Genomic DNA, 23,555 nt, shown 5'->3' with positions numbered 1-23,555 from the left:
TGACCTCTTGACACCCCATTTCTTCCTTTGTAAAAAGGAAGTGTGGGGAATTAATGCTTAATGCTAGCGAGTGTTTCTATATCAGTTATTTAATTTGATCCTCCCCAACAACCCCAGGAGGCATGTGCTATTATTATCTCCATTTTACAGATGAGTAAATTAAGGCAAACAGAGGTGAAATGACTTGCTCTGGGTCCCATCGCTAGGAAGTATCTGAGAACAGATTTGAACCCAGGTCCTCCTGACTCCATGCCTTGCATTCTATCCACTGACCCACCTAGCTGTTTGTTTGTTTTAGCTTTAATACCCTGTACCTGGCCCAGTACAAGTGATAAATAAATGCTTATTGGTGAATTGATTAAGATATGCTGGATGACTGATGTAGTGGATAGTGTTGGCCCTGAAGTCAAGAAGATCTAGGATCATATCTTGCCTCCTCTGCTTAAATGTTTTTTAGCCAATGGGTGAGTCACTTATTTCTCTGTTACTCAGTTCTTTCATCTATGAAATGGTGAGGATTCTAGCATTGTCATAAGATTCCTATGCAAACATACGGACTAAAGAAATTTCAGTAATGCTTGTTACTTTTATTGCCAATTTGTAAGAGCAGCTAGATGCTTTTATACAATGTTCTTGCAAAACTTAGATTTCAAGCTCCAGAGGACCTATCTTGTGCTATCCTTGCTACTCAAGACCATGTTCCTTCATAGTGAAAGCAAAGCAGCAGTCTTGCTTCCAAAAGGGCAACTATAAGAAAGGAGTTTCTCCTCTTGGAAGTTCTATTATTCCTATGTTAGTTCTCATTCCCAGAATCAGAATTTTCTCAGAGAGAAAAGCGACTGATGGCAATTAATCAAATTAATAATCAAATAATTAGAACCAATGTAACTTTCTTATCTTGGAACACAGCTTTGCCTTCTGTCAGCTAGTTCTGATGAAAATGCCAAATGTTATGGACAAAATATATTTCTCGGTTTTGAATGTTTAAAACCACCTGAAGGGGGCAGCTGGGTGGCTCAGTGGATTGAGAGCCAGGTCCAGAGATGGGAGGTCCTAGGTTCAAATCTGGCCTCAGACACTCCATAGCTGTGTGACCCTGGGCAAGTCACTTAATCCCCATTGCCTAGCCCTTACCACTCTTCTACCTTAGAACCAATACATAGTGTTGATTCTAAGATGGGAGGTAAGGATTTTAAAATAAACAAACAAAAACACTTGAAATCTAAATTTGTGAATTTATTTTAAGGATGCCATTTTCTAGATATCAAGGGAGGAAAGAACTTTGACAAAGATGAAACCCTGCCCATCCCTCTCTCATCCCACCTAATGGATTTCTTTCTTATATAATGAATTGATGAACAGAGAAGCTTACTATCAGTATAACAAATTTGAACTTAGAAGGATACTGCTAAAAATTTTCTAATTGATAGCATAACAAATACAATGTTGGACCTAGGGTTGGGAATGCCTAAGATCAAATATTGTTTTAGACACATCCTAGTGGTATTACAATGGGCAAGTTAATTAATGTCCCCCAGCCTCAGTTTCCTTATCTGTTAAATGGGAATAATAGCACCTGTCTGATGGAGTGATCATGTACATTAAATGAGATAACAAATGAATGCTTTGGAATCCTTAAAAAATTTTACACTTATACTTTATGACAATAATATTTGCTATAATAATAAGAGTAACTATTATTATTAGAATCATCTATTTGGAGCTAGAAGTAACTTTAGGAATCATCAAGCCAAATTCTTATTTTATAAATTAGGAAACTGCAAGCAATAAAGAAAGATATAATGCTTAAAGTCTCAAAGAACTGGGATTTCAACCCACATCACCAACTCCAAATTCAGCATTCTTCTCATTAGATCACTCTGCCTTATATTAACATAGCTTGCCAAAGTACTGTTGCTTCTCTATTATCTTCTCTGAAGCTCAAAAATCAAATTCTGCCTGCATTAGGAATGCTCAGCATGCCGTTGGGGGTTGAGAGCCTCTCAGAAACACCAGGATTTATTTCTATCAACATGACACATTTCCTTATAAACTGAAGTTGGTTTGGGATAACAGAATTGCCTAGAGGGCTCAGCGACTTCAAGAATCATTATAGATACATTTCATTTTTCTGTTTAGACAAATGTGGAGGAAGAACATGCACAAGGATCATTTGAACGCTGGAGAAATTGAGAGCTGGATAAACAGTGGGCAAGTTGGAGTGACATTTTTCATTCAGGTGCTTCAAAAGAGCTCCCTATTAATATCATCTGTAATGTTCAGATTGAACTAAGTGGAGATTTCAGGTAAAGGGTTTGGGGCAATTCTGCACAGTAATCTCAGAGCTGCTACCAAGACTAAGATATTTCTTTAAAAAACAACTCCATTCATTTAAACAAATATTTATTAACTACCTTATTAAGCAAGATGTAATTTCATTCAAACCCAACCTTTCATCCAGATCTAATACAAACATGAAAAGTATGCACTTAAAATCCATCCACTATTTCATGTGGAGCCCCCAAATCAGAAGTGAAACACAGATGAGAGCTACCTACAGAGGGCACCTTTCCTGTCCATTCCCTCTAGTAAAAGAAAATGACATCTGAATTTGAAGGGCTCCTGTGGTGTCAGAAAATGATTGATGAAGTGGACACAGAGGTTGGACACTGCATCTGTGACACTCGCCCTGGTCATTGCTGTCACTCACTATTGGCAATCAAAAGTGTGCCAATGCATTACAAAATGAGAGAAAACTGAGTCCTGCCAAATAGAGAAGATCAGTAAAAGAACTCTCCTTCATACCAGATCTTCTCTCCCATTCTTTCTATCTTCTAATAGTCAGGGAAACTTGGCTCTATTAGGAAGAACCTGCTTCTCTAATCACTCTGACCTATGTTAGAGTTCCTGTTCCTTCTTTCTTGTCCCTAATATAAAAAACCAAGAAGAGCAGGCATACTATTTTTCTCCCCACAACTACTTTCAGATATTCTTTTTCCTGCCATTACTAAGTCATCTAGGTCCCCTATGCTCAAACACAGCACTCTTTGCACTGCCTCTTTGATGGTGGAAGGACTTTAGTTCATGTCAAATGAGAATATGTTGGTTCAAGTACCCATGAAGGTTTAGCCTGGAGAAGAGGAGTCCTGGGGGGAGGGGGACACAAGAACTGCATTAAGTTTCTTGATGGTTAATAAGTAGAAGAGGGATTAGACTTCTTTTTGTTTGTCCCCAGAGGGCAGACCCAGGAGCAATGGTCACAAGTTGCAGAAAGTCCAATTTGGTCTTATGATATCAGAGTTCAAACACGCACACACACCCTTCCGAACAATTAGAGCTGTCCAAAAGTTGAGTGGACTGAATTGAAAAGTTGTGGATTCCTTCTCACTGGAGGTCTTCAAGTCCAGAATTAACTTCCACTCTCTGGTTTTATTATAATGGATAATACTTTGGTTGATGAACTAGAATAATAGAAGTTGGTGTCCTTTCAAATTCGAAAATTCTTACAAATTCACACATTTCTGACTGTGAAGATAGGAATAACTCTCTCCTTGCCTATTCTTAGCTAAACTAATCAAGAACTCAAAGCACCCCTACTTAACACTAAGTAAGAGAATTCATGAATCAATTGTTAAGAGTGGGTAACAACTCCAAAGGCCACTGTCTGGCCCCTTGAAAGTGCTAGGCAAAGTGAAAGACTGCAATTGGTTCCTGTAAAGTGGGGAAGGGACAGGAAGTGATGTGGGGAAAGGACTACAAAAAGGCCTGAACTTCCTGTCCAAAGGAGCTGACTTCTTCTTTAGAGGACGACTTCTCCTTTGGACTGCTTCTTTGGAGTACTTTGCATCAGTGAGATGAGTGAGTAGATGACTTACCTTTCCTGGCTTCTGGAGAGATTGGTTCCAGAGAGGCCTTCCTTTCCTGCAGGACAACAAGTTGGTGGAACCCTTGCTAAAGATACCACTGGGTCCTCTGCCCTGCCCTGCCCTGCCTGGCCAGGGCTGAGGCAGACATGGGAACAACACTTAGGGTGGTAGACTAGACATTTTTCTACCCTCTTCTTACATTTTTCCACTTTCACTCTTTCTACCTCTTTGTAAATAAAGCTACTAAAAGTCATTTTGACTTAAGCTATAATATTTTTAAATCAGGGACCACAATATTACTTTAGAACATTCATATTAGCATAAAAACCTAAACTTTATACTCTTACATTACTATTTAATTTTGTGCATTCTCTGTTACCCTACACCTGCATCAGCCTCCCAGCAATTTCTTGACCTCAGGCTATCTCCCATCCCCAGATGAAATGGTAAACATGCATGTGAGTTAACAAATAAAATATTAGATTTGGAACTAGGGCCATCCAGATCTGATGCATGCTGTTGATGTGTATCTGCTAGGTAACTATGCAACTAAAAAAGCCTGACTCTTATCCTGCCACTGGACTTTGATGATTCTGAAAGAGAGAGAGGTAGGCTGATGACTTCATATAACTCTGCCTAACTTCAATTCAATTCACTTGCAACTTAAGGCATCACCTCATGATATCACTGATCCTCTCCAAAAATAAAAGATGGAGGGGGCAGCTAGGTAGCACAGTGGATAGAGCACAAAGTCTAGAGTCTCTAAGAGGACCTGGATTCAAACCTGGTCTCAGATACTTCCCAGATGTGTGACCCTGGCAAAGTCACATAACCCATTGTCTAGCCCTTGTTACTTTTCTGTCTTAGAAATGATAATAAGACAGAAGGTTGGAGTTTTGAAAAATAAAAAAAATGATGATGTGACTATGGGCAAGTCACACAAACTTCTCTAAACCCCAGTTTTTTTAATCTCTTAAATGGGGATAATACTACTTGTACTAACAAACTCACACATTCATTGCATTGATGTAAAGTGATTTACAAACTTTGGACAACTATATAAATGCCAGTTTTAATGGAACAACTTTCTGGATTCCCCTTCTCAGTTAATCACTTATTTACTCAACCATATAAATATGGTTAATTCATAAGTTAATGGCAAGTAGAATGAAAATTCCCAAATATCATATCCTAATATTGTGAATCTTAAAAACTACTCAGACTATACTTTAGAAGATTTGATTTAGCTATTTCCTTATTGTAACAATGAAGATACTTGGTCTAACAAGAATCATGAATGTATTGGGAACTTTTAAAATTACTTCACCCTAATTAGACATACTTTAGGGGAAGATAAAGTTGTAAACTCCTGATTGAACAATGAAGGTACTTAACTCATACCTTAAAGCTAGGACCTTAAGCTAAGTCTATTTTTAGATCTAATACAAAAAGGTGTTAAGTACCTTTAAAGGTTAAATTAATCACAAAAAGGTCAAGTAATTCACAAAAGGTAAGCTTAACAAAGAAGTGTGAAGTACCTCAGAAGATATAATCTAACCAGAGAAGGTGAGAACTAAAGACTGGATAGTCCTGGAGAAAATCTAATCAAAAAAGGTAAGAACTAAAGAATAGGCAGTCCTAGAGAAAGCATCTATTGTGATTGGTAGATGTAAAAATTTAGAGGAGGTGACATAAGAGATAATTTTCTTTAAAAGGAGGCTAAAAAGTCAGTTCAGATTATCATTGAACTCAGTTCAGGAGATTTAGTTCACTGGAGGACTGGAGCTTCCTTGGAGACAGTCTTATGAAGAGTGATAAGACTGACTCCCTTAGGCTCAGGGAGGCCACTTTGGCCAAGGCCTTTAACTACTTCCTGCCTCAGCCTGAGCCAGAGCAGTTTAAATTAATTCTCTTTCTCTCTTTCTCTCTCTCTCTCTCTCTCTCTCTCTCTCTCTCTCTCTCTCTCTCTCTCTCTCTCTCTCTCTATTTTTCCCTTATTAATTCCTTTTCTCTATATTAATTAAAATCTCCATAATTCCCAGCTGACTTGGGTATTTTATTATTTGGGGATTTTCTCTGGCGACCTTTAAATCTAGATTTCAAGGCAAAATGCTAAATTTATCACTCTCTAGTGAATATAATCAAATATTGTACAAAAGTAGGTGATTAATGTGTGTGTTTAAGTTAATGGAAATATTTGCAAAGAAATGCTCTTGGTGTTGATCCTAGTCGAAAGATCATTGTGGGTATCAAAGGACTGAGATGGGAAGGGAGAGGAAACTTAGTGTAGTAGAAAAAGTATGGGAAGTGGAAGCAGAGAACCTAAAACTTTAAATAAGGTTAGTCTTTCTGGGTCTCAGTTTCTACTTCTGTAAAATGAGGAAATTGAATGAGATGATCTTACAATCATGTCTCTAACTCAATAATACTAGAATCTCATGCTAGTATTTCAAAATTTCTCTTTGAATCTGTGCCTTGTTTTCATTGTCATAGGGAACTCACATTGTGATGTGGCTTCCCAGAGCCCTAGAATTGGGTAAACAGAATAGACAGGAAGATGAAATGCCAAGCCCAAGGTGTCATTAACAGTAAATAATGCCAACATACTATACCTTGCCATCACTTGTCCTTCACAGTATAGCCAAGTTGATTTTTTTTAGTGACTCCATTAAAAAAAAAAGAATGTTATGCTTTTCCTTGGGTTTCAGGGGGAGGGGCGGAGTAAACAAACCTTTAGACATGAACAAACAGATAACAACATTTGCTCTTCTACTCAGTACTGTTACAACACTACAGGTCAATGACTGGCATGCCAACAGCCTCAAACAGGACTAGAAGTTATGCCAGAAGGGATCTGCTTTCTATTCAAGCACTGCCAGTTCCTCCTGACTTACCCAGCCTCAGGCAAAAGCAAGGACAGAAGGAGACAGAGATGTGGTTTTTCTTACAAACAAAATCAAAACATGATAGATCAATGGAGAGAACGATGAGATTGTTCAAGGAAGGAATCATTTGTACTTCTCCAAATGGCTAACCTTCTTACCAAAGGGAATTTCAGCCAAAAGTGAGAGAATTTAACATTGAGATGGAACAATTGAGATCGACTTGACCAACCACCTAATTTCATTGGGAGCCTGTGGAGGGGAGGGAAAGGAAAGGACTTGTCTAAGATCAAACAAGTAAGCAGGTAGCAAAGTTGGGGTCTGAATCCAGATCTCAAGTTTCAGAATTTCTTTTACTACCACATGATACAAATTTTATTTCATGCTAGAAAAACACATCCCTTGTATTTCAAAGCATAAATGGTGCATTCAAGCCCATCTCTTTACCAGTCCACTGAACTTCCCATTTTTTTATCTGGAATACTCAGGAGATTTTCAGGCACTACATTCCTAGAGACATTCCCAGTAGTCTCAAAATCCCCATGTGCCTAACAAGTATAACTTTGGCATTGAAGCTCTTCATTTACTGAAGGGATTATAAACAATGGCATTTGTTTCTACTTTTCTTTACTCAGCTCACTAATTTTTTTTAAATCCCCAGTGAAGGCAAAAGTTAGATCTAAAAGATGGAAGTAATTATCTCCAATGCCCTTCTTTACAAATAACAGAAATAGCAATAAAAGACATTTTATCTATGTATTTTGGAGTGAGTCCAACTATCTTTCATACTCATCAATTAAATGTAACCTTATTGACAAAGCATTATCAAGAAACAGTGCCCAGCCCTAAAAAGACCTTTCAGCACCACAGATCAGGACAACACCCATCAGGACAGGTATCTCGGAATATTTTGCAATAATAATATCCAGAGTGTAAAAGTCTCCTTATTCACAAAACAACACTTCTATCAAAATTTTGATACTGCCGAATAAGGACATTGGCTTTCCAAAATAAACATTAACTTTCCTTTTGAATCCCCAGTTTTCCCATGGGACCATATAGAGTAGCAGCTGTGTTGGTTTTTTAAAGGTATTTTATTGCAAGGGAGATGAACAGTTTTAGACCTTTCTGCTCTTTACCTGCACAGTAAACACATTTTTAAAAGGTCTCCGTATGCCCTCATGTGACCCAATTCCTTCTCCTGGCTTATCTCACTGTTACACAGATTCTCATTTGTACATATAAAGTCATTCTTCTACCTACATAACCAATTTGATCCTAAATTACACAGAGAAGCTTATTTTAAGACTTTTTTTCTATTTCTTGCAGATAACTTTAGGGAAGTCTGAACAAAATAGTTCTTCCCTGTTGCCACATTAGTGAGGCCAAACTAAAAAGAGACTAAAAAGATATAGCATAGTAATATTCCAGTGTGTGAACCAAAGGAACATAGGAAGAACTTCTAGAAAGGATACTTGTGTGGTCATTTTTTAAAATGACTTTCATTTGGAGAGCCGCACAGTTTTCATTCTACTTCACATCTTCCTCAATCATATCTGATCAGACTGACTTTTCGCCATTCATCGAGATCCATAGCCAAAATAAATGGCAGAATTCCGAAAAAAACTGGTCAGAATGAATATAGAGAGATATGTTGAAATCAGAAAGCACTTGAATGGAACAAATCCCTCATCCAATGAACTACTGAGGAATTAAATGTGTTTATTCATGATTCATTTGACTGAATATAGATCAATTATTTTAGGAATGTGTTCTACATTTGAGAGGGATCCTTTTTTATTCATGTGGCAAAATGTCTCCACTTTTAATTTTCATGACACTAATCACTCATTGTGCTATCCTACAGCATGCTGGATGCTGGCTCTTGGTTACTTTTTCACTTTCTTATAGATAGTCACTGAATATTTGCCCCCCCCCAAATTAAAATAAATAAAAAATAAAACAAACAAAAAACATCAGAAATTTGTTCACAATTATCTGTTTCCCTTGGTAAGTGATTTCAAGAGAATAGAACCAAAATCCAATAAAGTATTTTACAGTTCAATAATTACTATTTCCTTAATTATGTTAACCCCCTGGATTATTTAAGAGCATACATTACAATATCTAACTATGATGGGACTTCTTTGCTCCTCATATTCAGATTCCTAGTACTCAAGAAGAGACTTGAGAGTCCAAGAAATCCAATTCATACTGGAAAAAGAAGATCTCCAACCCAAGAACTCCTAGAGAAGCCTTTTTCTCCTGACATGAAACTTGAATTTGTCTCTTTGTAGCTTCCACCCATTCCTATTGATACTGTCTCTTAGGGCAAAGCAGAATAAGACTAAAACCTTTTCTACATGATAAAGCTTCAAATGCCTGAACAAAACTACTGATACATTATAGCATGACATAGTAACATTTCAGTTATTCAAGGCTCTTCCCTTCTCTTCATATTATCAACATCCTTCCCAAACTGAGCTGCTCAAAATCAAATGTAATACTGCAATCCCTATTGGACAAGTATATGACAAGAGCAGAGTACACAGAAACTCTCATCTTCCTTTTCTGGAAGCTTTGCCCTTCTTAGAAAAGTCCAAGCTTGTATTTTTCCTGACAACCATATCATATCACATTGATGATTCAAGTTAAGTTTACAAACCTGCCAGGTATTTTTAAAAGCAAACAAGTGTCTAATTATGACATTTCTATCCTATATCTGTGACATTGATCTTTCAACCCAAGTATAAGATTTTACAATGATCCCAATTTAATTTAGTTTCTTTAATTTCTCTTTCTAGATATTGAAGCTATTAGTATGTTAGTTCTCCCTTCCAGGTGGGTCATCTGTCAATTTGATTAGAACACCACATTCAAGAATATATAGAAGTGGTTTCCCAGGTGGGATTAAATATGAGTAAAAATTAACAATAGATTTAAAAGCAATCCTTTAAATGAGCTTGATTTTCTTCAAAGAATATAACACCAATTACTTAGCAAAGGATAAAACCAATAATACCAGTTTGATGTACTACATAGAGATAAATCCTCACTCTCCATTTATAAAAGATAGTCATCCCCTTGAGCCAAAAAGGGCATAAAACTGTTCCAGAAATTCCTAAAATTTTAGAGCTGAAATTAAGATCTAGGGAAAGTAAGTGACTTGGGAATGTAATATTTAACTGAGGAGCATCTTAGAGATTGGCAGCTGCCACTTAACTATTCAAGTGAGGAAGCCAACACTCAGAGGTAAAACATTTTATATAAGGCTGGTAGTGGAAAGTAGAGCTATTTATAGAGCCAGGTCTTTGAACTCCAGCTCCAGAGCTGGATACCAAACTGACTCCGGCTTTCTTAGAATAGTCTTGCAAAGGTGGAAGTGTAGTATAATATTATGCAAATTTGACAAAGAAGAAACTGGTGCTTACATGTATTGCCCATAATCACACAGCTAAGCTAAGAGAGTAACACAGGAAGGATTTGGAGTGGGATCTCTGTACTTGAAGTGAGTTTCTCTTTCAACTACATGAGAATGACTAAAATGTTTGGAAATAGCTCATCTGGGAATGGGAGGAAACAAGAGAAACAGAAGTCCCATGAATATGGAACTAAAAACTTAGCACTCTCTTAAGTACATGACTCTTTCTAAGAAAAAAAATAATAGATATCACTCATGGATACCCAAACAAATATAGACAAAAGAGATGAATTCCAAGACAGTCAACAAATTTCCAAAATGAATGGATTTGGTGCTACCTATTAATGTGACTGGATAACATTCAGCACCAATTACACAGACAGCTCCCAAGGTCTAGGAGTGAATATTTTGTCTTCTATTTTGCAGCTCTCTTTCCAAGGAATTACAAAGACAAGGTTGCATATTTTGGATGATTTCCTTTTTAAATTGTTGCTCTGATTCTGCCAATCTTATTTCTTCCAAACTTTATTTAATATTGATTTGATCAAATAAACAATTTGGTTAGGGAGGCAATGTAGTAGAGTAGAAATATTTCTAGATTCAGTCAGAATTCTTCCCTTAAGCAGAGATATATATAGTTCACAAAAAGTGATGCGTGACATGATTGCATGACACCTAGTGATTTCTTTGTTTTTCTACATGTAAGTTTCAGTCCTCTGACCTGCTCTACCTACATGTTCATAGAAATCTTCAAAACCTCAATTTGCATCCAATTAGAATAGAAGCAACTTTTCAAAAGTGACAATATGGCTTTTGTCAAGAAAGAAAGGAAAGAAGGAAAGAAATCTTCCTAACTCAGGATCATTAAAGGAGATTTCCAGGAGCCTTGCCCCACAATAACATGGGCAAGAAAGGTTGCAGCTATCAATGTCATGAAGAAATTATAGATCCAAGCATTACTAATGATCTAAGAAGACCTGATTTGAAAGGTACCAACAATCATTAACAGCCAAGTGACTTGCTTTTCCCAGGTGGAATTACTCTATAGTTTGTAAAAACAATGGCTTCACAGATATGCCCAATGTTGCTTTAGGTTGATTTTCCTGGGGACCAAGTCCAAGAAGAGACTGTTAACTACTGTTAGAAAGCAACCCAGAGGGGCCATCTGGGTAGCTCAGTGGATTGAGAGCCAGACCTAGAAACAGGAGGTCCTAGGTTCAAATCCGGCCTCAGACACTTCCCAGCTCTGTGACCCTGGCAAGTCACTTGACCCTCATTACCTAGCCCTTACCACTCTTCTGCCTTGGAGCCAATACACAGTATTGACTCCAAGACAGAAGGTAAGGGTTAAAAAAAAAAGAAACCAATGCAGATCAGTCCCTTCATAATTCATCTTCAATCACAAGATGCAGAAGCGATTAAATATAGCAATATGGTATTCAGTAGATGCACAAATACAAATTATTGTTGTAAGAACTGACGACCATTTAAAAAAAATTGAAACTGATCAAAAATCCAGAAAAGTAGTCTTGCATAAAATGGGTTGAAACTAGCATTTACATAATATAAATTATAATAAGCTCCAAAAGGATAAATGCTCTAAATAGCATTTAAGAAGCCTATATACATATATATATATATATATATATATATCTGCTTAACGGAAAAATTCTGACTGAATCTAGAAATGTTTCCACTCTACTACATTGCCTCCCTAACCAAATAGTTTATTTGATCAAATCAATTTTAAATAAAGTTTGGAAGAAATAATATTGGCAGAATCAGAGCAAATTTCCAGAGATGAGTGAGAATTAAAGGGGAAGAAATAGTTTATCCTTTCTCAGTTCACTTCAAAATCCTACTCTATATCACTTCAAAATCCTACTCTATATGACTTCAGTAAGCCTTTATTCAGGATTGAATATTAGGACATACAAATAGAAAAACTTCCAAAAAGCTAGCTTACATGTTTATTCCATATCACTATCGTTAACAACCAAACAGAGGACAATGATGGAAATTTCAGCCCTCAAAATTCAATTTGGCTCAGCAAACACTAATCACTATTAAAGCTAGAGCTAAGCATTAATGATGAAAAAAAATAATGCCTATCCTTGGGAAGGTTACATTCTGTGAGAATAATAAACTATGTAAATATAAATCATATACTAAGTTTTATACCCCCTCCCCAAGATCTTCAGGGATTTCTGAATAAATGCAACACAGAAAAAATATTTTATCATAATCCCTAAGGGAAATCACTTTTCTTTCTTGTAAATAACTAAATGCAGACATTTCACGAATATCTGTACTACTAGGGATAAAAGAAAAGAGTCAGATTTCATACAACCAGTAGAGGTATAGAGTAACAGATCTATTTCAGGTCTCTGCAGTCAGGACAAAACCAGAGAAATGTGATTTCTCCTCCATAAGTGCTCAAAGTGCTTAAGGACAATGTCCATCATTCCTGTTAATGATCATAGGTAGAGCTCCAGTTTCCTGGAGACTAAATCACTTTATTCACTAAATCCTGCAGGGGGAAATTCATATCAGACAAGGTGCCAAAGAAAAACCCTATTATTTGGTTTCAAGTATTAAACACTTTGCAAAACCAAACAAAAACACCTAATAGATGGATTTCAGGATCCATGTAATCTAAAATTCAGAGTGACTGGGGAATCTACACAAAGCCAACACACAAAACATAAACTACCACAGAAACAGTGTCTGGAGCCTTAAGATTGTCATCTTGGAGGGGTTTAGAGGGCCCAAATAACACAGCAAAAAGGACATGTAGTCTCTCTGGTGGCAACAACTTTAGCCAACTATGCCAGGTCACTTGCCTCTATGTAGATTACCCAAGCAGCCAAATGGATTTAATTTGTAAAAATTATCACAAGTAGGAGATACCAGACCTATAACAAGAATGATCAAAAGTAACAGATAATCAATGGCCTGTCCAATGTACTTATATCATATAACTACAGGCTGAATACTTTCATGATGAAAAAGGAAGACCTAGGTTCAGATGGTCCTCAAGTCAATAGAAAATTAGATTAATCAAGATAGGACTCAATAAGGTCCAAACAGACAAATAATAATTATAGATATAGAAAGAGGTATAGAAATATACATATATATGGATAAATTATTTAAGTACAGGCAAATGATATATACATATACAAATGAATATAGAAATTATAAAATATGGAATATATATTAAATTCATATCATATATAAAGATTTTAAATATTATAAAATATGAATATATTTTAAAATTCAATATTATTTTTAAAAATTAGATTGATGAAGGTATTTTTCAGAAATATAGGAGTATGCAGACACTTCCAGGTTGTAGACCCTGGGCAAGTCACTTAACCTGCATTGCCTAGCCCTTACCACTCTTCTGCCTTGGAACCAATATATAGCATTGATTCTAAGATGGAAGATAAGGGTTTTAAAAAACACAAATATGGCAGAAGGCAGAATTATGAATTAAACAACAAATAGGGGACACAAAATATAAAATGACAGCAAACATAAACACACAAAAATATTTGAATTTTTTCCATAAGGGAAATTGTTGAACAGAGGGAAAACAAACTATATATCAATATTTAATAAAATTCTGACATCTAAGGAATTTTGGCATAGAGCTCTAAATCTGGAGTCAGGAAAAACCTAGTTCAAATCTAGCCTTGGATACATACTAGCTTTTAGATCCTGGACAAGTAATACAAGTAACAAGTTATTTGCTTCAGTTTCCTCAACTGTAAAATGAGCATAATAATGGGATGTAGACTCTAAATGGGATTGTTGTAAGGATCAAATAAGATAATACTTTTAAATCACTTAGCTCATTGCCTGGTACATCCCAAGCACTATTTATAAATGTTTATTATTATTATTATTATTATTATTATTATTATTATTATTATTAATTATCCCATATGTGGTCCAAGATCTTAATAGTTTCCAAGTGAAGGGATACAAACTTGTAAAAAACCATATGGGAAAGGCCCCAAATCATTTATACAAGCACAAATTAAAATAACTCTTAAGAATTCACCTCAATATCCATTCAATTGATAGATGAGAAAAAACAAAAATAGTCAGCATTGGACTTGCTGAGTGAATACAGGGGCCCTGAATCACCAGTGGAGGAGTTGTAAATCACTCCAACCAGAACAGAAGACATTTAGAAATAAACAGAAAATTCCCAATTGAATTATGTAAGAACAGTCACTAAATTGCTCATATCCTTTGACCAAGTAATCCCACTTCTGGGCATATAGTGTAAGCAGATAAAAAATCAAGAAGTATTGTATATATCAAAATGTTCATGGTCTAAACCAGTTGTTGATAAATGGACAAGGGACATGAATAGGCAATTTTCAGTTAAAAAAATCAAAACTATTAATAAGCACATGAAAAAGTGTTCTAAATCTCTTATAATCAGAGAAATGCAAATCAAAACAACTCTGAGGTATCACCTCACACCTAGCAGATTGGCCAACATGACAGCAAAGAAAAGTAATGAATGCTGGAAGGGATGCGGCAAATTTGGGACATTAATTCATTGCTGGTGGAGTTGTGAATTGCTCTAACCATTCTGGAGGGCAATTTGGAACTATGCCCAAAGGGAGATAAAAAACTGTCTGCCCTTTGATCCAGCCATAGCACTGCTGGGTCTGTATCCCAAAGAGATAATAAGGAAAAAGACTTGTACAAGAATATTCATAGCTGCGCTCTTTGTGGTGGCAAAAATTTGGAAAATGAGGGGATTCCCTTCAATTGGGGAATGGCTGAACAAATTGTGGTATATGTTGGTGATGGAATACTATTGTGCTCAAAGGAATAATAAAGTGGAGGAATTCCATGGAGACTGGAACAACCTCCAGGAACTGATGCAGAGTGAGAGCAGCAGAACCAGGAAAACATTGTACATAGAGACTGATACACTGTGGTACAATCGAATGTAATGGACTTCTCCATTAGTAGCAATGCAATGACCCTGAACAACTCAGAGGAACCTACGAGAAAAACCACTATCCACATCCAGAGAAAATACTGTGGGAGTAGAAACACAGAAGAAAAACAGCTACTTGAATACATGGGTCGAGGGATATGGTTGGGGATGTAGACTCTAAATGAACATCCTAGTGAAAACAACAGCATGGAAATCAGTTCTGATCAAGGACACAAGTAATACCCAATGAAATTGTGCATTGGCTGTGGGAAGGGTAGGTGGAGGGAATGGAGGGAAATAATGTGATTACTGTAACCAAGGAATAATGTTCTAAATTGACTTAAATAAACTTATTCAAATGGAAAAAAAAATAAAGTTACCAATGATCTTAAAAAATGTTCATGGTATGAGGGTTTATAATAGTAAAAATATGAAATGAATGTGGGCATCAATCAATTGGACAAATTACAAATGTAATATAATATTCTTATATCATAAGAAATGCTGAATACAAGGAACTTAGGTACTTTGAGAAGACGTCTGGGAGTTAATGATGAATGAAGTAAGCAGAGACAATAGACCAATATGTAATTACTACAAAAATGGAAATGAAAATAATAATAAAAGGCAGTCAAATTCAAATCAGTTGCAATGCAAGATTAGTATTTTGGTCCTGAAAGACAGGTGGTGAAATCTACTTCTCTTGTCTTGGTAGAGGACAGGGGTATGGGCACTAGCCCACTCCTCTCTGTTCCAGACCTTCTCTTTTCCCCTGAAATCATCACTGGTCTACTCATAGCTGCCAAAGCACAACATTCCATATCTTACCTCAATGGGTTTTTCCCCACTAAACTCTTCCCTCCTCCACTCTGTCTCTTAGAATTCCAAGATTCCTTCCAAACTCAATTCCAGTGAAATCTTAATAGCCTGTCTTAAACTCTTTAGTATTAGTTCTCAATTCCCCTGGAAACTACTTGACATATATCTTATTTTAATTTTCTATGTAAATGCTATTTCCCCCTCAAAAGAATGTAAGCTCCTTGAGGGCAAAGACTATTTAATTTCATTTGTGAATCCCCACTGTCTGGCAAAGTGCTTGTTGAATGAATGCAGGAAAGTTTCATATGCAATCAAAGAGTCATCTTGTTGGTTACTCTTGCTTAACTATTTTTCGTGCCCCAAAGAAGACTTAATATGGTGGAAAATGGTAATCAGTAAATAAGTGTCACCTTAAAAAAGACATCAGTTAAACTTTTGAAAAGAATCAGCTAGTCGATTTAGTCAAAGCAGATCAATTCCATTTGTGAGATAGAAATTGAACCTGTTTGAATTGAAATCATTGGCACAGATTTCCTTTGTTAGTGCAGATTGAGTCTTAGTAGTTTGCCTAGAACATTGAGAAGGTAAGTGACTTGCCCAGGGTCACAAAGCCTGTACATGTCTGATGTCAGACCTGAACCCAAGTTTTCCTGGAGCCAAGGTCAGCTCTGTCTCTTATATAACATTACTTCTCCATTCCTTAATGGTGTTTTAAGCAAATGAATCTCCTCTTGTCAGATATATATATATATATATATATATATATATATATATATATATATATGTGTGTGTGTGTGTGTGTGTGTGTGTGTGTGTGTATGTGTATGTATACAGAAGGTTGACCTGTGTATATATTTGTATATGTATATATATTATACATTTATATTCTTAACTGGTACTAATTTTTTCTCATAATTGAAAAAATCTATCAAACTAAAGAAAATTTCCAGTTTTCAATAACTACCTGAAAACTGTTGGAGGCTATAATTATAGAATTCTTTCAGAGGTTTCATAGATTGCCCCATATTCCTTTTATTTTGTATCACTTTCCTGTTTATATTCATCCTCCACAAACATCAGAGTTTTTGCTAGCCCTTCCTAGATCCTTTATTTCCCCTGGTACCTCCTAAAAGGAACAATCAATCTCATAGTAACAGTAGCTGTACAAGAGGCATTTCTATCTTAAAAGGGTGAAAAATAATCAGTGATCCATGGACAAGGGCTTGCCTCCAAAACATTTCTCAACTAGTAGCTATTTGTCATATTTGAAGTATGAGCAACTATATATAATTTGCCAATCCCATATAAAGCACACAGTAGAAAAATGGAAGAGCTATCAAATCATGGAGATATGTGTGTGGCACATTTCAGGCAATGAGTTACAGCCTTGAATTAAGCTGAAATTCCACTCACAACTCAAATTAAGTCGATCAGCACTTATTAGATGCCACATATGTTCCTGGAACTGAGCCAAATATTGGTCCCACCATTATATTTGGTTATACATACAAGGACACCCTCCAAAGAATAGGCAATTAGCTCCCATACCTGGGGGACATCAGTCTAGGCTATAAACCATACTCAGTAGGTCTCCTATCCAATTATATTTACATATGTTCAGTAGAAGAGAGAACAGAAGACAGAAGGAAATATAATCCAGAAGTCAATCCCCACCATTTCCAGAATCCTTCAAGCTCTACAATAAAATATGGCATTAGGGTTGTCATTAGTACCAGGTTGAAGATAGTTTAATTTTATTAGTCCATGAAAATCATCACAAAACTGTGATAAAAGCCAATTAATGGAGTAGTTGAGTACTTACATGAAGAAGTATTGGCTCCTTCTGTTGACATTGATATTCTAGTGGGGAACTCTATAAAACAGAAAAAGGCAATGAGGAATTATGGGATCAAGTCAAGCAAAGTTCTCCATTGCAAATGTGCCATGCTCAGAGAAGACCCCAGGAAAAGAAACCAGAAAAGCAAGAATTGAAAAAAGCACCCCATATTTAATGATTCCACAGTCAGTGGAAAGTCAATAAGAATGACATTGAAGTTCATAAGGTAGAAGACATATATGCAGCTTAGATTTAAAAGAGGCTTTGGCAGAAATGGTCAGGCAGGCCCCTAACTCCCAAGTGGACCTCAATATCTATGAAAGATGCCATTTCAATCACAGAGAAGTTCTCGACTCACCACTAAATAGGATGCTCTTGGACAGGGACCATCAACATTAGCAGGGAGACACAACCAGCTTTTGTAACTGTGAAGATGGTCAGAAGTGATAGTGATCTGGAGGGGAATTTTGGGAGAACTAAGCAAAAATGTTCACTTTACTCTGCCATCTTGGATCTACTTACTGAGATGGATAAAGACCTGATGAGATCCAGTGATACGGTCCTCCTTGCTGTTCCTTGAACAAGATACTCTGCCAAAGTCAGACATTTTTTTCTGGCTGTGCTCCTTGCATTAAACCCTCTCCTCATCTCTCCCTCTTGGCTGCCCTGGCTTCTTTCAATTCCCAGCAAAATATACATCTTCTATAGGAAGCCCTTCCCAATCCCACTTACTTCTAGGGTCTGTTGATTGATTTCATTTTATCCTACCTTCCTCTGGTTCAGACATAGTTGTTTGAATATTGTCTTCCCTATCAGAGGAAGGGACTGTCTTTGTATCTGTAGTACTTAGCACAGTGCCTGTCATATAAAGGGCTTTGATAAATGCTTACTGACTGAGTCTAAGCAATCATCCATAGAAAAGGCTCAAGAAGAATGAGGATCATCATAATTCGTGAGAAGAGAAAAAAAGGATTTATCATCAAAGGTCCCTGAGAATAAAGCTTGATGTCAAAGATAAAACTTTGTTCATTGAAAGTCAAATGAAAATCACTGGAAGTCAATGAGATGAGTTCAAATCCCACCTCAGACACTTGCTAGCTGGGTGATGCTAGGCAAGTCATTCAACTTCTCCTTCCAATTCCTCAACTATGAAATGAGGAGGATGGACTAGGTCTCCTTTCAGCTTTAGATTTATGAACTTGGGATTCACAGCTGGCTCAGGCAAAGAACTAAATATATCTACCCAAGGAACCTGCTTGAGCAGATGAGGACAGCCAAGATAAGTAAGCCTGAGCAGTTATTTGACAAGAAGCCTCTTAACTTATGCAGAAGAAGGAGAGAACAGAAGAATAAAAGGCTAAGGTGAGGAAAGATGGAGAAAAGCACTTGGGGGTGGTGAGGCACTAAGAAGTATTGGGAGAAGAAAAAAGAGGAAGAGATGGAGAGGGGCCAAAAAAGAAGGAAAATAAGGGGTAGGTACACAGGAAAGAGGAGGAGGGAAAGGTGGAGAGGGAATAAAGAAATGGGAAAGGGGAGGAGAAAAGGGAGCAACAGCAAAGAGAAAAGAAGAATACTAAGTGAGGAAGAGAGGAGGGGGGAGAAGGTACAAAGAAGGAGAGAAAAAAAGAAAGGGGAGACAAAAAGGTAAAGAATGAAGAGAAAGAACAAGGAGGAAGTAGGGAAGAAGGACAAGTGGACAAAAGGCAGAAATGAGAAGAAAGAGGGATTGCAGCTTTGTGGAGAAAGAGGAGAAGAGAAGAGGATAAAAGGATAAAGAAAAAGGGCAGGGGAGAAGACTAGAGGGGATCAGGTGAAGAAAAAGGAGAGATAGGGAAAAATAAGAGACAAATATGGTCTCACCCAAGAATAAAAACACTCTTAAGGGCTATTCTCATTGAAAAGTTTAGAAAAAAAAAAGTTCAGTAGCCCAGTAGGACTCAGAGTAAGATTATCCATTTATATCTCAAAGGGGCCTTGAAAATCATATAGCTCAAATTTCCTAAAGATAGGAAAAGGGACCTAGACAGAGGAAGAGGTTTGCTATATGTCACATATGTTATAAGCATATATTTGAGGCCTGAAGATATGGATTATATATATATATATATATGTATATATATATATATATATATACATATATATATATATATATATATATATATATATATAATCCATATCTTCAGGCCTCAAATCCAGCTTGCATACTACTGACTCAGACTGTGTCCAATAATAACATGCCTCTTATTTGAGAGAGAGAGAGAGAGCCAAATAGTTACCCTAGAAATGCTTAAATCTTTTTTCCTTCTTTAATCCTCAATTTCCCTATCTTTAACCAGAAAGGGTAACAAATTCTGTCAAAAAACATGGTTTCAGAGTGCAGAATGAAACATATCTCTTTGGCATAGGCAATGTAGATTTCTTTTCCTCCTTGATTATGCATACTTCTTACAAGGGTTTTGTTGGGTTTCTCTCTAAATGATGAGTAGTAAGGGGAGGGGATTTTTCTTATTTGCAAAAAATAAATCTAAGGAAAAAATCAAATCAAAGGAATATACTATATAGTTTCTAAGATCACTTATCTAATCATTTAATCACATTTAATCACAAATTCAGAATAGTAATAATACCATGGAAATTGGAATAAGTTTAAGGACTAAGAAGGAAAGGGGACAGCTAGACTATAACAGCTTCTGGTAGGAAATGCCAAAGAAATGAAAACTATTCCTAGCATGATATGTAATCGAGGGGAAATGGCTTTATGTGTGGATTTGTTGGGAAACCAGGTTGAATTCAAAGTTGGTGGAAGCTCTTCCTTTTCCCTTAACTCACCATTAATCTTATTAATAGTCAGAATGATAAAAAGAAAAAGATACTCAGATTCTATTTTTTAAAATTTATTGGTATATTTTAGTTTTACAATATTTATTTTCATGTGTGTGTCTCTTCAACCCCATACTGTAAACCAACTCTTCTAACAAATATAACAAATGGGTCAGGGGAAGCAGTTCATAAAAAAAAGCAAACATATTGTCCAGATTGATGGCATACACAGTGGTTCATATAGATTATGGACTCTCCAAATGAAGAGAGGTACCTATACTCTTTCATACCTTCTCTGAAGGTAAATATGTCATTATAATAATGTAGAGGTCATTTTCTGTTTTTCTTTATTTTTTCTATTCATATTTTTGAAGTCAACATGTATATAGTTTTCCTGCTTCTTATTTCACTCTAAATCATTTCATAGCTTTCCCATGATTCTCTCTGAATTCTTTATATTCACTGTTCCTTATAGCATATTAATATTGCATTATAGTAAGGTCCCTTTATCCATAGTTTCTCTTTCTCTAGTTTCATTTATCCACAGTCAACTCTAAATTACAGAGGTCTGCCCAAGGTGCCAGAAGCATGCTCTAGATGCATTGGAAGTCTGCCTGTGTTAGCAGTCTGCCACTTCCCTGTATTTTGCTTCCACTTTTCCTTTTTTGTTGTTTTTTTTGGTGGGGGCGGGAGGCCTTTAAGCACCTAGCCTATATATATATATATATATATATATATATATATATGATCAGCAGGTGTTTACTCACATCCATGGTTTTAGACATCTATACTAGCTGTTGGAATGTAACCCCCAAAATGGTGTTTTGTGGAGCCCTACTGTACTTTCATGTAATCAACTTAGCCCAAATGATGGGCATCTACTTGGATTCCAGTTCTTTCTGCTATCATAAAAAGCACTGCTCTATATATTTAGGTGTATATGGGAACTTTTTGTGGTCATTGACTTCCTCGATGTATATGCCTAGCAGGGGAACCTTTGGGTCAAAGGATAAGGATATTTCATTCTCTTTCATCATATTATTATTACCATTTTTTCCCAAACTAACACCAAACACTTTTAATGATTACTGCTTTTTTTAATTTGAAATTGCAGATGGTATCTGTTTCTTTTTTGTCAGTATTATTTAAGAGCATTTAGATCTTTCCACTGTCCAAATACATTTTGAAATTATTTTGCCCAACTCTATAAAGTGGCTATATCTATAAAGATATAGCACTAAGTCTATCAATTAATTTTAGTCAGATGGACAGTTTCATTATATTGTTGTGGTCCAGATGTGAGAAATAAATATCTTTTCAATTATTTAAATTATATTAAATTTCTTGAGTTTTTTGAAATTATAAGTCAAGAATGCCTTTGAAGACTGACTTTTGGATAGTTAATTTATAGCTGTTTTAATGGGATTTATATTTTTATTACTTCTATATAGATTTTGATATTACAATAAGTAAACATTGATGATTATATGCACTTATTTTATATGTGGATACTTTACTAAAGCTATTACTTGTCTCAACTAATTTCTTTGCTGATTCTCTGGGGTTTTTCCTAACTAAATAATCTTATCATTAGTTAATAGAGATCTCTTTGCCTCTGTTTATACTAATTTCTTTCTCTTGTTTTATTGTTATCTCTGGCATTTCTAGAATTATGTCATATTTATGGTCAAAGATTCCAGTTTACTGCAAACAAAGTTGGCTTTGGTTTAAGATATATCAATTATAATAATAAAAATGACCCCTTTGGGACTATGATTGGTAGGGATTTTTTTTAGTGTAAATGGATGTGTTTTTTCAAAAGCATTTATCTGAAGTCACTCATTGCTTCTCTTGAGGTTTGTTTTAGTATGATTGTGTTACTTGTTTTCCTAATAATGAATCATGCTTTTATTTCATAACATACTCATGATGTTTTTTAAAAACATATAACTAATCTTTTGCTAATATTTTATTTCAACTTTTTGCAGGATTATCCCTCAGTGGTCTTTTGTTCTCTTTCTCTGCTTTATCCTTCCCTGGTTTAGGCTTTAGAATCTATTTGTCTTTTCTGCATAAATATATTTAAACTCCTTGGGTTTAAGATGACTGAGGGTATTTTAAATTTTTAAAATAATTTATTGTTGTTCAGTCATCTTCAGTCATGTCCAATTCTTCATGATCCCATTTGGAGTGTTTTAGGCAAAGATATTGGAGAGATTTGCCATTTCCTTCTCCAGCTCATTTTACAGATGAAGAACTGGGAAAAAAAGGATTAAGGTCACATGGCTAATAAATGTCTAAGGCCAGATTTGAACTTAAGAAGATGAGTCTTCCTGCCTTAGGCCAGGTACTTTGTCCACTGAGCCACCAACTGTACTGGATATTTTTAATTGAATAATCAATGCACTTGCCTTTTTTCAATGAATGCTCAAATGCCACTTTTTACTAAACACCTATTTTCTTCTTATTAGTTCTGCATTGAGAACTCAAAATTCTGTCTCACATTCATTCCCAATTTCTTCTAAAAGTTCCCCTTGTAAACTATTCTAGAGTTTCTTTAATTTTAGTGATCTCTGATAAATCCATAAAATTCTCATATTGACCCAGTAATGTTTGTTATCTTCCTCCATGTTATAATTTTTGTAAAATGTGCTTTTATTTCATTTGGAGGCTTTAGTCATTTGTTTTGGTTTTTTTTTTATAATCTTCTCTGTTTAATCTACTTGTAGACTACATCTTAATTCAAATTTGTTTTTTTTCTTGAATTGTGGTTTTTCAGCTTTTCTTCTGCATTCTCTATCCCTGGCCTTTGAGAACTTCTCATCCTCTAGTCCTTCAAATTTCCACTGCTGCACAAATTTCTGAAGGCTAGACTATTGGATCACTTCAGCCTCCTTGCAGTAGGGGATATGTAAGTAAAACTGGTGTAATCCTTTGCCCG

General features: G+C 35.9%; 1 protein-coding gene across 3 annotated transcripts in view; it reads right to left on the bottom strand.

Annotated features, from left to right (window-relative positions):
- The window catches only part of NRG1 (neuregulin 1), a 1,154,913-nt gene that overhangs the window by 148,237 nt on the left and 983,121 nt on the right, over nucleotides 1-23,555 (bottom strand). For 2 of the 3 annotated variants that reach the window (XM_007495561.2, XM_007495565.3), the window contains exon 5: nucleotides 17,780-17,830. The exons of the other annotated variant lie outside the window; for it this stretch is intronic. In XM_007495561.2, the coding sequence (XP_007495623.2) occupies nucleotides 17,780-17,830 (51 nt within the window). The remainder of the gene's footprint in view (nucleotides 1-17,779; nucleotides 17,831-23,555) is intronic. 3 annotated transcript variants of the gene reach the window in all.

Source organism: Monodelphis domestica, chromosome 6 (assembly GCF_027887165.1).
Source record: "Monodelphis domestica isolate mMonDom1 chromosome 6, mMonDom1.pri, whole genome shotgun sequence".
NCBI lineage: Eukaryota > Metazoa > Chordata > Mammalia > Didelphimorphia > Didelphidae > Monodelphis > Monodelphis domestica.
The sequence above is the reverse complement of the archived record's forward strand: the minus strand, read 5'-3'. Positions and strand labels throughout refer to the sequence as shown.